This window comes from Dioscorea cayenensis, chromosome 12, assembly GCF_009730915.1.
Source record: "Dioscorea cayenensis subsp. rotundata cultivar TDr96_F1 chromosome 12, TDr96_F1_v2_PseudoChromosome.rev07_lg8_w22 25.fasta, whole genome shotgun sequence".
NCBI classification, from domain to species: domain Eukaryota; kingdom Viridiplantae; phylum Streptophyta; class Magnoliopsida; order Dioscoreales; family Dioscoreaceae; genus Dioscorea; species Dioscorea cayenensis.
In genome coordinates, this window is record NC_052482.1 from 4,071,499 (window position 1) to 4,088,965 (window position 17,467).

Genomic DNA, 17,467 nt, shown 5'->3' on the forward strand with positions numbered 1-17,467 from the left:
TATTATTAAAAAATATTATTATTAATCTTTAATTGACACATTAAAAATGTAGGGTTTTTAATAAATGAAGATATAATGGGAATTATAGAAATAAATGAAGGGTAGTATTGATATTTTATATTATTTAATAAATAAAAAAAATAACAAATACCCACTCCCCCAAAAGACCCCAATTTGGAGGAGTGGGTTATGAGGGGTGAGACACCCCTCCTCACCCCCTCTCACCCCTTTTCACTCCTCCAACCAAAAAACCACTATACCCCCAAACACCCCCTCACCCCTGCCCACTTTCCCAACCAAATATTAAAGTACAGCACAAGTGCTTGTATTGTTCTATATTTGATTTTTATTGAATAGTACAAAGTTTTTTTTTTTTTGTGTTGTTTAGTGTTTGATTTGCATAAGTACAAAATAGAAAATTACGATAATACATTTTTATTATTCTATATTTATTTTATAATATAAAATATACAATAATATTTTATGAAAATCTTATCAAATTTTTCAACGCCCAACGACATAGCAACAAGTCAAAAAATTAACATAATTTTAAAAACATTTAATCCACACCAAATAAACTTTCATTAATATCTTAATCCTAAAATACAAATAAATAGATAGATAAATAAGTAAATAAATTTTTAAATAGATAAATAAACAAATAAATTTTAAATAGATAAATAAATAAAATAAATCATGTTATTACTTAGTGTAATTTTTAATTTTAAATAGGGGCAATTTTGTCATAAGTTGTCTTGTACTTCGCAAAAATTTTTGTTCCCTGGTTTTAGCGGTACAAAAAATTAAAAAGTTGTGTTGTACCGATTGGGTAGTTTGTGTTGTACTCTCGTCCCATTTGTAAATCAAACGCATAACAATAAAAAGTTATTCTGTGTTGTCCCTTAAAATCTTGCGTATCAAACGGACCCCTAAACAAATAAAAGATTTACTAGAGTAAGTATTTTCAATTACAAAGTTTTTAAAATACCCCAAATAAATACTCCTTGATCGAACAAAGCCGACTCGAGTTTGGACCAAGCTTAGCTCAAGATTATTTTAACCGAGCCCAAGCCTGAATCAAGGCTATTTCAACAGAAGTAATTTAATTATAGTAATATACCTACAGTAATTCCCATATGGTGTTAATGTAGATATATTGTTGTACTTTAAATGTAGATTAGACAAAGCATGTGGCTATAACAACATATCTACAATATTTAACCGTGGCAATATAGCTAAAATAACAATGACATATTTAAGTTGTTATAGCACTAATGTGCTACAGAATAAAATGTTCATAAGCCCTAATGAGCTAAGTTTGGAGATGTTGAACTCAAGAATCACTCATTACACCTCATCTTTAGTGACCTCCCGAACGAGAGAGGCAGCAACTGAATCCGAAATGCAAGGAAGGCTACTAGGAAGAGCATCGAAAGAACTGACATTAGTGTTAGCAGGAGTGTTCCACAGATTTTTATAGAACATGAGAAAGGCGCTTTCGATACTCGATTGATCTCTGCAGAAATTACCATGCATATCAACAACCTGCGTAATAAAGTTGGTATTAGCACGAATACAAGTGATAGCATGAAAGAAACCGGTGTTCTTGTCCCCATCTTTAATCCACGACAAACGAGCTCGCTGAGCCCAAGTGTTGCAGCAATGGCGTTGTAAAACAGAGAGGTTAGTATACTGTTCCATAAGAAGAGATTGGGAAACCAGATTAAAATCAGAGTTTTCAAGATGGCAAATAGAAGTCTCAGTGTTAATAATATCGGATTCAACTTTATTAACACCAGGCTGACGCCACTTGCGAAGATTAGAGCGAGAACGAGACACTCCTGGCCCTGATGGTTTTGGCGCGGAGTTTTATCGTAATTTTTGGCCTATTATTGGTGATCAACTTTTCGCTGCTATTCGGTTTTTTTTCGATAATTCCTTATGCCTAACTCCTGGGGTAAAACTTTTATCACTCTCATTCCTAAGAAAGACAAGCCTAAGATTGTCACTGATTTTAGACCGATCTCTTTGTGTAACGTCAATTTCAAAATTATCACCAAACTGTTGGCCAACCGTTTGAGGCTTGTTCTCCCAAGTCTGATTGGGTGTGAACAAGCCGGCTTTGTTTCAGATCGTTGCTCTTTTGATAATATTATTGCGGTTCATAAGGTTGTGCACACGTTAGAAACTGATATCAAGAACCCCCCAAGGATGATAATCAAATTAGATATCGAAAAAGTGTATGATACTGTTAATTGGAGTGCAATTCTTGCCGTTCTTAGCCGTATGAACTTTCCTTCAATTTGGATTTCTTGGATTTCCACTTGTCTTAAATCTTGTTCCTTTTCTCTTCTGGTCAATGGCAACCCCTCACCCTGGTTCTCATCGACTAGAGGAGTCCGCCAAGGGGACCCCATCTCCTCTTATTTATTTATTATGGTGACTCAGATCCTCACATCTATGCTTAACCTAAGTCTTACAAATAACACAATCCCCGGTTTTCATCCTAATCTCAATCAAAACTTCAACCATCTTATGTATGCGGACGATTTAATTCTTGTTACCCAGGCTTCCAGGTGTGCTGCCCGTAGTATCAATCATTGCCTTATTATCTATGGTAATCTTACTGGTCAGCGCCCCAATCTTGCCAAGTCACAAATCTTTTTTCCTTCCTGGTGTAATAAGCATATCTCGTCTCGCATATGCTCTATCTTGAATCTCAACCAGTCCACATTTCCCTTTAAATATCTAGGCATCTCAATTTCTCCCAAGCGACTCGCCGCCTCGACTTTTCAACACATGGTAGATAAGGTCCGTCAAATTTGCAAATGATGGAGTAACTTTAATCTATCACCAGCTGCCAAAACCACCTTGATCAACTCCTCTATCCTTTCTATCCCGATCTATACTCTTTCGGTCTATCATATCCCTGATTTGATTATTTCTGAGATTACCAAATCTGTTAGGAAATTCTTCTGGTGTAGGAACGGCAATGGAAAGGGCATCCATAATGTGAATTGGAAAGTTATTAATGAAGGTAAACCTGAGGGGGGCATTGGTATTCGGAATCTTTCTCTTGCTAAATTCTCTCTAATGGCCAAACACCTTTTCAAATACTTGAATGATAAAAATGATATTTGGGTTAGCATTATGCATTTAAAGTATGGTGATTTTAACTTTTGGAAGAATTCAGTGCCTGTGAATTGCTCTTGGTTCTTTAGATGCTTATTTAGAACTGCGGCTCGTATTAAACCATTTTGCCGTATTAATTGTGTCAACCCTGCTAGTACCTCCTTTTTATGGGACCCATGGTATTCTGATGTTCCCATCGCACTTAAACCAACCTTTCTTAATATGAACGAGGATCTAGACCATCTTTCTATGGTTGATCTTGTTCTCGGGGATCGTTGGAGCATTGATAAGTTGCATTCTGTTTTTGGCTCTAACTTTAATCCCCTGGACTTGCCTTCTTGCTCTATTGATAATAACTCTTGTAATCACTGGATTTGGTGTCCTTCCTCTAAGCATCTTAAAATTTCAGCTTCAGTATATGCTCACTTGAACCTTTGTTCCACTCAATCTGATTCTTGGAATGGCTGGCGATTAATCTGGCATCTCAACATTGCCCCTCGGGTTAAGCACTTTCTTTGGACCCTGTTTCATGGTCGTATCTCTACATCAAACTTTCTTTTTCAAATGAATATGGGTCCTAATAACCCCTGCATTTTGTGTGGCACCTCTTGTGAAACTATTGATCATCTGTTTGGTGAATGTTATGTTGCTAAGCAGGCTTGGTCTCATCTCAGTTTGAGAATCAATAATTATATTCATTTTCCAACTAGTTTTGCTTCTGGTCTTTGGCTCACTGATGGTAGTTACTCTAAACATATTGTTTCTATTATTGCCGCTACAGCCTGGTTCCTTTGGAAAGCTCGTTGTGATGCAATTTTTCGCAATGCCAATATTAATATCCCTGCTGCTGTTTGCAGAGCTCTTGCTCATGTGCAGGAACATACCAATTGCAATTATGGTTTACTTGGACAAAAACTCATATTGAATAATTTTTCCTACAGAGATGAGCTCTTCTTATTCACACATGTCAGCACCAACATGAGCACCAAGGTAAGATCGGTGGGATTCTTTCTTTCTAATGCTAACTACGTTGTTTCCATCGCAGGTTGCTTCGCTCAAATTCTAGATGACCACTCGCGGGATGATCTCTTTGCACTCGGTGTTGCTCTTCAAGTGGCGTTAGATAATCAGTCTACTATCAAGCACATATTTGTCAATACATCATCAACCATCAGCGCCATTTATGATTCCGATCCTGTTATCACATGGAGATTTACTTCTCAGCTTGCTTCCATCAGATCCCTCTTGGACGCTCATGGTTCACCAAATATACATTGCATCCCCCGCGTTTGGATGTCTCCTGCTATCTCCCTTGCATCGTTTGGCTTCAACTTCTTAGCCCTCAATCTCTTCCTTTTTGGAAGAGATCTCCCCCACTGGATCATGAAATCCTTCATTACTTCGGGTTTTATTTTTTAGTTGCTCTTCGTAATTTGTTTCTATCTCTGCTAGTTTGTTTCTTTGCTTGCAGTTTGTTCTTGCCTTCTTGTCTGTTCTGATTCCTTTTTAATAAATTAGCCCCCTTGGGATTCTTAGAAAAAAAAAAGAATCACTCATTTAGCTTAATGAATAAGTCAAAACGTACACATAATGAGTGAAGCTTTTCAGCTTTTAACAAATGCCTTAGTTCATTTACAACACCAAGAAAATCTATAAAACAACCCAAATATTAGTTTTAATATATATATATATATACATATACAATTCCTCTCGTTATTTTATTTTTAATTTTTTCACTTTCTCTGGGGTATTCAAGCCAATATTATTAAAATGAGAGGCATGGAAAATTCTACAGATCTATCACTAATTTAACAAATTTAGTCACACAAACTTGAACTATAGTAGATTACAGGTATGATGGTCCTTTGTTATGAAGTGAAACAAATCACGAAAATGGTAATAAAAAGCCACTTTCAAGTTTGAATAGGTAAAAATCACATATTTATGATGTCAAAATTAATAAAAAAAAATAACCACTTTGCCTGTTTTGATTGGTCCGGAGACTTTTTTTTTTCCCATTTCCTTCCAAACAAACAACCCCGAAGAAGGATTTTCTCTTTCTTGTTTTTTGTTTTTTGGTTTTAGTTGCATTCACATATCAATATTTTATAAAGAACATCCATTGCAAGCAACCAGAGCCTGAAAGGCCATAACACCACCCCAGTAACTACTATACATGTGATACTCTCAATCATGCAATTGTAAGAAGGAAGCAGAATTTACATGAAAAAGAATCGTGTTAATTCTCGTGACTATTACTCGAATCGACCTTGATAATCAATGGTTGGTTTATATCTGATGTTGGCACTGATGTAATGGGCAACCGGGCCGACGAGACGAGGATGTTCTCCACCTCTGGATTCTCTGCCAATGCCTTCTCCAATGATCTTTTTGCTACTTTGGTAACGCATACCATTAGTATAGCTGCAGCAAGGAACCATGAGGAAAGTTTAGTTTAGGGACAAAGATCACATAACAAATGCACCAAATGAAACACAATTTATTGAATCATGCTGGTTTCTGATATGATAATCTGTTTGCAAAGTTTAAACTAAACAAGAATTATGTATGCTGTTTGAGAGTGTGTGCTTGCAAAAACATGTATACAACTGGCTGTATCCTTTTCAAAAGGTAAACGGATACGATTGCGATGGAATGAGAATGTAAATCCTGATTTGTGAATCATTTCAATGCAAAACATATCATGCTCCATGCCAGCTTTATGACAATGGATCAAATCAGTTTACTTCTACATGCAAATTTTAGCACATCCAATGAAATTTGCCACCAATGACCGAAGGATCATTTGCGCAGAGAAATCAAACCCATTGGTATAATTAGATGTAGCATCAGGACACCTAGAGCAGCAGGTAAAATATTTTTAAGATGTTGAAATACAAGTATTCCAAGGTTTGAGTTTCCAATTTATCAAATACTAATAACACAAATTCATACCACTAATTGAAATAAATGAGACTCAATGGATAAAACAAACATAAGTATGAGAGCCATCTTTCTAAAATGAACTGTCTAAGTTGTTACCATAAACCTAAACTCAAACACATATTTCTGCACCATGAATCTTGAACTGCTGGTTCTTGGAGACCTTATGTGCAATTAAGGACAATTAAACCATTGGACTATAAACCAATGGTGACTGAAAAAACAAGATGATCAGCTATCACAAAGTCATACTATTTTCAGTTACAAAATATAAGCAAATAGAAAAAATTAAAGGAAGCTTCTATGCAAACAGATTCAAATTTGGGCAACACAAGTATGCCTGTGAAAGCTAATCCATCACATCTGGGAATGCAACAAATGTTGACATCAATAGATTTCTTTATTTCATAATGAATTGATGAGGTATCAAATATTACAAGTAACTTGAATGAAAATGATACCCTTAGAAGCATAAGTTCTTATTCCTACGCAATGCACATGACCTCAAGGTTAACTTACTCTTGATCTTCTAGAAGAGGCTAACACTATAAAAGTGTATGTACTCTGCTTCAATTCATACTAGACGGAAATTAAACTTAACCATGGTTATGAAAGGTAAAATTAAATTGGACAAGAGAAAGATGCAAACTATCATACAAACTTGCAAGAATGGTATTTCATTGATTAGTGAAAGGCATTGATTGTTGACTTCATTTCACAATATTACAAAATAACTGTAATTCAAATGAGCAAACCATGCATGAGAAAGAATACCAGATATCAAGAAGCCCAAAATGATGAACAACTGCATCCAATAAAAGCAGAAAAATGTCACTATATGAAGAACATTTCACAGAATATTAGCATTGAACCATGAAACATGAACCATAATTTTGTACCAAAAGTGTTTAAAGCACACGTAAATCATTATCCAGCTGCTTATAATAAACTTGTTATTTAAAGGAAAATAAAATATCATTTAAAGGGGGAAAAATGTGCAGAAAAATCGTTAGAGAAATCATAGACTTCAGAATAATGTTTTTGTTGATTCATTTAAACAAAAGAGGTCATATTTGTTGATATAGTTGACAGGCTTAAATGTTTGCACAAAAATGAGAGCAAGGAAAGATAATATAACTTGCATCAAAATATACCTCCATATAAAGACCAGTGACAATTCCTATAGAAATATGCACATAGCCAAAATCTAATAATTTAAAAACTTTACAAAAATAAAACCCTAACCTCACAGAAAGTGCATCAAATACCAGCAAGGGATGCAATTACCACTATGAGTAAGTTGGAAAGAGTTTGCTTATGTTGAACCTTAAGGAAGACCTAGTTGGGGTACAAGAGTGATAAATTCTCTCTATCATCAATCACCACTTTTCATGAAATTTTTTTTTTTCAAATACATCTCTTGAACTCATACAATCCATGCCACTTTCATCCATGTCACTAGGTCAACTTTTTAACCCAACCTCAATCAGTAAGCCACTATATTTCTCAGTTCATAAGTAGATGTCATAAACTTTTTCATGCATAATAAATTTCTTTGCAAAAAGCATGCCCATTTGTTTAAAAATATTTTTTCTGAGCAATGGTATTCCTTTATGATTTTTAGGATATTGATAACATTGAAGGGGGTGTGGGTTTCTTTTCAAATCTAGTCCTATCGATTTTATTTTTTGGCAGGTCCTACTTGTCTGGCAGCTGTTTCTAGCTCAGATATAGAGGTTAATGCTATCATGGGAGATCTGAAGAAAACAAAGCGATTTGGCGCTGCTTCAGTTTGTGCTAAGACAAGTTGACGAAACATAGTGAAGCTCATTAAAGCCAAGGACTAGTCATTTGGAGGCAAAGAATGAATATAGATCATATCAGGAGTCTTGGGCGGATCTTTGGAGTATGTACTGTGGAATATTGGCAAAGGGAGAAGAATGTCAATGGTAATGGGCTTATGAAACAAGCCAAATTATGGTGTAGCTTGAACTATTATAGAAATCATGTGGCTATATCTTTATGGATGACAAAGCAATTTAGGTCTAATAAAATCTAGGGCCACAATTAGTTACTTGGCAACTCTTTTACCTGGAAAAAAGCGGACCTATTCCAATAAGTTGATGAAAATATCTAGTTTACAACTTTACAAGGAAAATTAAATTTGAATATCACGAGAGTGGAATAGAAAGGTATAACATTCCTTGAAGCAGAAAGATGGTTCAGTATTCCAACAAAGTCAATGAGATTTAGACTAGCAGACTTCAGGACATGAAATTAACTAGAGAATTACACCAAAATACAGAGATCAATCAAAAACAGTGTGAATAACTTAGAAATTTGATAGGATACCCAAGATTGGGTGTCTTTTCATTTCTAAGAGGTATCTTCTAAGAAATGGGTTCCTTGATGGAGATTCTTACCCAACGAGAAGTTGAAACCTCACTCCAACCATGTGTCACGTCAGCTATATCCTTTAAAGTTGTTCCAACATACACTAGAGCAAAAGTAATAGGCTGCATGTTTTGTGAAAATGTTAACATCAATACTGGAAGTATAGTGTAACCATGGACATTTAACAACATGTAAACCACAGAAATAAATAACGTAAAAAAAAAGAAAAGGAAATAGAAGTGTAATGACAAATTTAAATGGCATGGAAATAAATTCATATACAAAGATCTAAATCTATATATTGAACCGCTCACATTCTCCTGGCACAAAATAACTGTTATTGAATCATGGCACTTAGTTTGACATGTCCAAAGTTCACCACTAAGCAACCGGACCATGAATATGTCTGAATAAACAATGAATAGCAACAAGATAAAACTAATATGCTTTTCAAGCAATCTACAGAGAAGTTCTCAACAAAGCAACCTTCCATTATTTGAAAGGACATTGTTCAACCACTCAAATGAGTAAAAGTAAGTCTAAAATAAGAGCATATTGATGAACAACCTTGGAAAAATCAGAAACAAGTTTCCAGATGAAAATATAGCAAATATGATAAGCACTAATGAGAGCCACTTTTAAAGATCTTGCAATTTATTCAAGGTGTACTACAAAAAAAAAGAAAAAAGAATAAAAAATAAAATAACAACAACTACAACAAAAAAGAAGCCATGAAGGCACATAAATTCAACCATGTCTGATGTTAGTCTATAAGTTACTGCATACAACAAGCTGATGCCATCCACTTAACTGGGAGGATGTTTATTTTCTAGGTGTTCCCTCAAGACATGATGGCTCAAACACTGATTTGGGGGAAAAACTAGCTATGTTTGAAAGTTGAGCCCAAATGTATGGACATGGCTAGTTATGTTTCTGTTTAATCGTTCAAAGCACAGGATGATTATTCAGACAGACCATCAGAATATTGGGATATTTTGCCTAAAATGAAATCAGAGTTCCCAATAGATGTTAAATTGAAATGATTCCCAACAGACAAGCATAGATGAACAATGCAAACAAATATCTTCAATTTTGGAATCTATATTTCAGATTGCCATACTCCCATATCAGATGCTTGCATCTGAATTTAACAAATCATAGATCTATATCCAATGTCATTAAATTTCTAGAAGCTGTTTCTTAGTCTCAATACTTCTGCAAACAAGCTTGAAGAAAGACATTTTCTATGTTTCTTACCATTGTGGTTGTTTAGCATGGAATCTTCAAACTAAAAAGACAACTTATCAATACGATCACACTGTCTGCTATCTGCCTCATATTATTCTCTCTGTCACCCAATATTTTCTCAACAAGCTCACTATCTCTAGAATGTTTCACTTCATTTTTATCAATTATTTATAAAATTCTTTTGATCTTAGATTTGTAGTCCATGCAAAACGTTTCTTTCACTTCAGAGCTAAGACAATGATAATCAGCCTATGACACCAAAATGCATAGTGCTCAACATTCATGAAGAGATCTCATTATCTAATAAGTACAGCAATACACAGCAAAAACAAAATTGTTAATGATAAACAGGTGGATAGATCACAACATTGATTAAGATCTTTGTCAATGAAACACAACCCATTTCATAGACAAGAATATTCATAACAAGCCCTGGTTTTTGGTTTTTTTTTTGGTCTTTGACCTATCAGTTTTCTGCGACAAGGAACTGGAAACACTATTACCCCAGGTGTTTTTTGCATATATAAGCGTTCAAACTCAAAACCACTTGCTTAAGCAACCCAAGCCTCTATCACTTGGACCAACCCACTTTGGTACAAAAACCATAGTTTGATAACAGACCCAAAAACAGTCAGTCTATTAATATGTATTCTCATCAATGTCGTCTTCTGTGGAACAACAAATAGCAATAAACAGGAAAATAGTTGCATAATAATTCTTAAAGAACTAGACATTTAGACCTCCTGGTCCAAACAGTGTGGACACTTACAATGAACATAACAAACAAATAAACCATTCTCAAAGAAAAGAAAAAAGAAACAAAACAAATGTTACGTCCTTAAACAAGCATAATGAGAATTATGTCTACATGCACTTACTTGTACACACAAGAATACTAATGATGGAGCACATATTCAGAAGACGTTCTAATAAGTTTCTTCACAATTTAAAAAAACAGTGGATTATAAATGGCAAACATTACCATCATCCCAAGCCAGGAAGCCAACATGTATTCAACAATACCAACAGGTGTGACAGAAAGTAGGTAATTCAACATGTTGAAGGGGAGCAAAGGCACAAGTCGAAGCAGCAAGACTATCTGTTTAAAAAGATTAATGCCATTCAAAAAGATGGTAATAAATGGTGAATTTTTAGGTGAGCTAAATGGAAAAAAAAACAGAGACCAAGGTAAAGTAATTATATCAAACAACATCAAACTATTACTGCAATTTCAGTACTATTTCACAAAAAAAAAAAAGGAAAAAGAAAAAGAAGAAGAAGCAACAACAAGCTTTGGACTAACAGAATTATGTCAACTAATTTGTGATCTGATTTGTTGAAATAAATATTTGATCACTCTGCTCTACATGCAAGGAAAAGCAAGTTATTGTGCTAAGAAACTCGAAGGCTCATGCATTCTAACCTTAAAACCAGATCTCTGGATGGCAATAGCAACTGCCTGAAATTTTGGATAATCCTTCAGCTTGGAAATAACATAAGGCTTTCCGATCTGCATGCATTAATAAAACAAATAGATCAACTGTTAAGTATTTTGTCCACAACAAAACCAAATAAAAAGTGACAACGCACAATTATGATGGTATTGGTAACTAATGACTAAAGTTGAATATACATGAGAAAACTAGCATATGACAGAGTTCTACGAAAGTTATGATTTAATTCCTAAGGTGATTGCTTATTAACGAACTTGTAATGAAGTGTCATTTATACTAAAGAAAGTTAGGCAATATACAAAAAATTAAGTCTGAACACGAAGTTTGCAAACGTGTGTTGACTTGGCAGACAACTAATTTTAGCACCAAGTCTGCTAAAATTACTGAATATCATAAGATAAAAATGTTACAGTGCATGAAATCTAATACAGAAATCATGTAAATGTTCAGAGCTTTCAATTTGTGTATAAAGTCATGAATAGAAACATACATACAACACAGGCATAGTTTGCTAGATATCAAAAAGAAAGAAGCTTCATGAAAATGAAACAAGTGCTGAATATCACAAGTTTTACATACTGTTCTTCCAAGGAGGAATGCAGCGGTTGCACCAATTGTAGCTCCAATAGAGTCTGCAACAAAACCAACAGGCAACCCAAAGAGATATCCACCTCCAAGCTGAAATAATAGGAAAAGATCTTAGAAAAGGATTGCCAGGAGGGCTTGGTATTGCCCAACATAGAGTTTTCAACATGTGCCAAATGAATCAACCAGGCCCATAAAATATATAATTCAGTTTGATTAATTACATACTTTTATGTATAAAATAATTTGGTGCAGAAGTTCTAAAACCAAGAAACATAGGAGATTGATACAAAAATTCAGTTCCAAGTTTATTTGTCTTTTAAACCACATGGATTATTAAGGTTTCAATGCAAAACACCATATATGACAAGAGGATTTGAAGCATGCTAAAATGCTCATCACTCCTGCCATTTCAACCATACAGAAATAGATTATTGCTGACAACCATATTAGATGTTTTTCTTTTTTCTTTTCTTCTTTGAGCAAACAATCGTGAAACTTGAAATTTGATCCGCAAGCTTACATAATGAGTAATCTATATCCCAGTCTAAACAGATGCAAGTTCCAGAATAAGTCAGAAGCCTTTTTGAAGGAATCTGTAACATTGTAATCTTGTAAATGTAATAGGGCCATTCATACTCTGCAAGTGCACATATCATATCGTCAGTGAAACAGTTGAGGAAGGATGAAACCATTAAGTATTCTTGCTGTCTGTCACATAGCCATAGTGCACTTTATCATGAATACTTCCGCTGGGAACATGATGAAGTTTACATTTCTTCAACATTAAAACATTCCTCAAACCTTCCCTTCTTCACAAACCAGCCCTTACATACATTGATCTAGAATTACATAAATAAGACATAGAAGGGATTTGCAAGGCGTCTGGTCCTCCCAATAAGAAAATGAAGGAATAAAAATATGCTAATAGCATTAACTCCTCTGTCCTTCTCTTCAACCTGCTTATACTCCATTTAGCATCCTTTTTAAAACTACTAAACCTAATTTCTTATTTTATTTTATGTTCCATTAGAAGCAATTTCCTATAGGTTAAAGTTTAAATCATAGGTAGAAACTAGAAGCACAAATCACGGACTACAATGAGAGGATTTCATAAATTAGCTGGTGTATTCAAGCTACTAACAAAATAATTATCAAGAACTAAAATCATCAAGGATACTACAAAAGGAACTATAAAGAATGATAGTCATACAGTAGGTAAATGCTTGTTGGAGAATGTAACTTGAGAAAAACTGGAAGTGTTAGTCAGTTTTGGGCTTCATTATGCATGTCAAAGTTTTAGCTAGCAATGATGGTCAAAGGACAAAAAGGAAAACTGACATTAGTCATTCTATCCTATTATGAAAATTAGAAATCAAAATGAGTTCAACACCATATGTCAAACATCTGTCACATATTCCAAGAGGAAAATACATTGAAGGAAATTTAACTTGAAAACTTATTTTGAGTTCATTATTCCACCAGTCCACAAATTCAACAATTGCCAATGAAGCTACCAAGAAACAAGCAAACAAGAAGATTTTAAGTAGAAAGAAGAGGCAGGCCAATATTTAGAAATAGAATTCTGATACCATCACACATGTTCAGATCTTGCAAATGCTAGTTAATTAAGTGCAAATGTTAGTTAATCAAAAGACATTGAAATTTTAATATAGGACATTGCCGATTATGATTGTGGAAATCATGAAAGATGGTGACAAATCAAAAAATACACTTAGAAGTCGCCACATAACAATTACATGTATCTCAGTCATAATGCACGAATACGCAACACATGATATTTTTAGAAGCCAGTTGTGTATCGAGTAAGGGCAAAGTTGTGCAATTACAGTTATAAGGGACCAACTTCACCAAAAATGAATATTGACACCCAATTTACGAGACCAAACTAATTCAGTTCCAGCAAAATTTGGATATCATTGTCAAAACCACATGACATGATACGAGCTTCAATTTCTTATCAAATGTGCATGTTACATGTCAGTATCCAGTCCATACATATAAAACCATATACAGTTATATACAAGAAACTTTAGTAAAATATAAGCACTTGAAAATGTTTAAAAGGCTAAACAAACTTTGCAAGAGGATGCATACATACTGTAAGTATTGATGCTGGAACTGCCAAAATTGTCAATGGAATATAAGCAATAGCCCTGGTTCCAGCATAGAATGTCAATGTGAAAAAAAATCAGTATAACTGAGAAGGGAAAATCAGTAATTGCTTCTAGAACTGTAAAAGAGTGGAACTCAGCAATGTCAAATTATAATACAATTCTACATTTAACCATCAATAGGGCAACCTTCTGAACAATTTTTTCTAAAAATTATACCATAAAATGTTCAACCCAAGAAATACATAGTTAAGCAGATTGAGCCATATAGAAAATCAAACAATTACAGCAATGCAAGTTTGAGAACAAAAGAGAATTGTTCAAGTGCTCAAGTAAACATCTACATAATGTGAGTTCTGTATACCAATATGCAGCAATCATGTATCAGCCAAACAAATGTCAGGAATAGAGTGATCTACACAATTGCTATAACCATTTATATAACAAACTTCCTCAATTCGCATGGCAGATAACATATAGTAGGTAAACTGAAGATGCTTCAATTAACTATAGTTGGTGCTTTTTTATGTTTGAGTTGTGCATTAGCTGAAAATATAGTGCATGGATACTGACTAATATAGATAACTTCAATAGAGAAGAAGAAAAACATATCATACCAGGGTAGTGTGTAAATTTATAATTATTCTCAACCTCAACATTGGAAAATAATCAGAACCAGTATAGAAGTCCTTCATAATTGGCAAGCAACTTACAGTACTAGAGGTCCCCATGGTCCGAGATTTTGTTTAATCCAAATCAGAAAGTCCTTCAGAATCTGTAGACAAGCATATTGAGTCAGGGGTATAAAAAAAATGTTGTAATATATGATAAATAAGTTTAGGACCAGAAATCTAATAATTCATTCCAAGAACTAAGGAAGTAAATGCAAAATGAAATAAGTATGAAGAGCCTTCTAAGCAATTACACACTAGGCAAAGATAATGAAATCATGAAGGTAGAAATATGTCAATTTAGGCATCTAAAAATGCCAAAGAGCACAGTTATTCACCTTGTGTGGGAAGGGATTGCTTTAATATCACCCATTAGGGTAATGTTATTGAATAGCATTAATAACAAAATTGTACAGCTTTAGAAGATGATACGGCACCTTTCTTATAGATCAAAGTCACTCACTTGCGGCTGTAGCAATGGAAAAAAGAAAAGGGAACAGGTCGTTCCAACTCTAACTACTTGATTAGCAGGATATAGAAGTGGATATCCAAGAAAAGGTGTTGAGAACTAAGGTAATGATCTTGATAGGTAAAGTAAAGGTTAGAGATTTTAAAGCCATCCCTGTAAAAATTAGTGTGCCAATAAATAACTCTTTGCAGTTAGGTCAACAGCTTTTGATGTTATTCCTCCCGTCTTATTCCTATTCTTCTTTCTAACATAAGACAGCAAAATGAAATCCACTTGCGAAAAGTAAGGTCCCAGTCCATTCCTTCCTTCCAACAGCATTCTAAAAGTGCTAAACCCAAAAGGAAACTGAACTTCATAAACCTTGCCCAAGCCTTAATTTGGTTGCAATGAGCTAAAATTATAAGTAATCACAAAATACTATGCAGGGAAAAAAAAAGCCTAAACTCAAACAATTGACAAAAGGAAAGTTGAACCAGATTAAAACACATTCAAACAAGACAACAAATGTCTCCTAAAAGTATAGCACTAGAATTAACATCCTAAACACATACACCATTAATAAATCACTCACAGACAAAACAAATTCAAGCACAATGAACCCCACTTGCACATCAGAACAAGCAATTAAATACACCATATATGCATTACATACCAAATCCAAAGCACATTCAGCCAGAATTCAGTAACATCAAAGAAGCGCAAAGAAGAGCCATTTAAAACAAAATCGAACAGATAAAAGAGGTCGCTGGCGCCATTGATCCAAATCCAAGAAAGCAACGACTGAAGACTCATCAAAAGTCGAAATGCCACAGCCGACGATGACAGCGATCGCGATCGGCCAAGAATGGGGAGGGCATTGGAAAGAAAAGCAAGAAAAGGGGGAAAGGAGTACCTTCTCAACGGGGAGGGTGATGCAGGCGGTGACAATGGCGGCGAGGAGGAGGAGGAGGAGGGAGAGGCGGAAGAAGGAGGAGGAGGAGACGGCCATGGATGAGAGCCTGCGGCGCCAGGGCCTGCAATCCTCGTCGTCCCCGCCTTCGATCCCGCTCCCGTGCTTCCGAGCCCTCAGAGCCCCAATGTTTGCCAGATTTACCACCGCCCTTCTCCCCTTCTTCTTCGTCTCTCTCGCTCTGTTGAGAAATATATATCGAGCGATAGCGAGAAACAGAAGAAATATACAGAGATCTAAGTTGGGGTGTTCTTGGGCACGAATCTTGAGAGAAACGTGGAGTGGTATTAACCCTTCTTAAAATATAAGTATGGTTTCTTTATTGGGCTTTTTCCCAAAAGGGAGATTTTTTTTTAATGAGCTATATTAATTATGATTATTTTATTCATGAAAAATTGAAAATAGCCTTTACCATCAAATCAATACCCACTCAGTATATTTATATATTGATGGGCCATTTTAAAATATGAAAAATATAATTTTGGATTTTAACCTTTTTTTAATTATAAAATAGCATGTTGTTGGCTTTTTTTCTTAATCCAATTTCTTAAAGTAATTATTGTTTTTTAAAACGTACTTATTTTTTAAAACCATTTATTTTCAAAAAAACTATTATTATCAAAATAAAAATTATTGTGTTTTAATTTTTTTAAACTTTGTTTATATAGACTTTGAAAACAAAATAATTAAAAAAAAGGAAAAAAAAAGGAAAAATGATCAAATAAAAAAATATAGGAGGACCAAAATAAAAAAAATAAAAAAAAGAGCTGTCACGCTTCGAGTTATAGCATAAAAAATAATAATAATAATTAAAATTTTAAAAGTGAGAATATATATTGAATTTTTGAGTTTAAAAAAAATAATAAAAAAGTGGATAAGGAAGATATTTTGAAACAAAAATTTGAAATTTGAAGAAAAAGTTTGAAAAAAAATCTCCCGTATGACGGGGAGTTGGCGATTTGGTAAAACAGAAAAAAAGACTGAGAGAAAAAAAGGAAAGGGAGAAAAGAGAAGAAAGACAAAAAAAATAAGAGAAGAAGGAGAGACTGAGAAGGACGAGAAGAGGAAAGAAGAAGAGAAAGAAAGAGAAGAAGACGAAGAGAATTGGTGTGGTGATGGCCGTGGCGTCATCGGAGATCTTACTCTTCCTCGTCTTTATCTCTTTTCTCTGATTCTAGGTTCCGATCTTCATTCCAAGGGGTTGAGAAGGTCGCCTTCGGCTCTATTAGTTCCTCTCCCACACTTTTTTTTCTCTCTCCAAACACTACCACGAAATGAGCTAGAGGAAGCCAAGGACAAGATGGAGGACAACTTAGTGGTGGTGATGATGACGTGTATGGCTTTTGCCGTAGTCACCACCCTGGCAGAATCCAAGAAGCTTTGTTGCTGGTTCTCTTCTCCGATCCCAGATCTCGATCATCATCCCGAGGCAGTGAGAAGATCAACGACGAGAGACAACATTCGATCATAAAAAAAATCATCGACTT

General features: G+C 34.7%; 1 protein-coding gene across 1 annotated transcript; it reads right to left on the reverse strand.

Annotated features, from left to right (window-relative positions):
- Positions 1-5,296: 5,296 nt before the first annotated feature.
- On the reverse strand, positions 5,297-16,212 carry LOC120274032 (TVP38/TMEM64 family membrane protein slr0305). Its single transcript, XM_039280777.1, has 9 exons — positions 15,924-16,212; positions 14,605-14,666; positions 13,879-13,933; positions 11,751-11,849; positions 11,141-11,227; positions 10,700-10,816; positions 8,499-8,591; positions 6,850-6,880; positions 5,297-5,556 (listed from the first exon to the last, which is right to left on the reverse strand). The coding sequence occupies exons 1-9, from the start codon at positions 16,017-16,019 to the stop codon at positions 5,372-5,374; spliced, it is 825 nt and encodes a 274-aa protein (XP_039136711.1). The 5' UTR covers positions 16,020-16,212; the 3' UTR covers positions 5,297-5,371.
- Between the last annotated feature and the right edge of the window lie 1,255 nt (positions 16,213-17,467).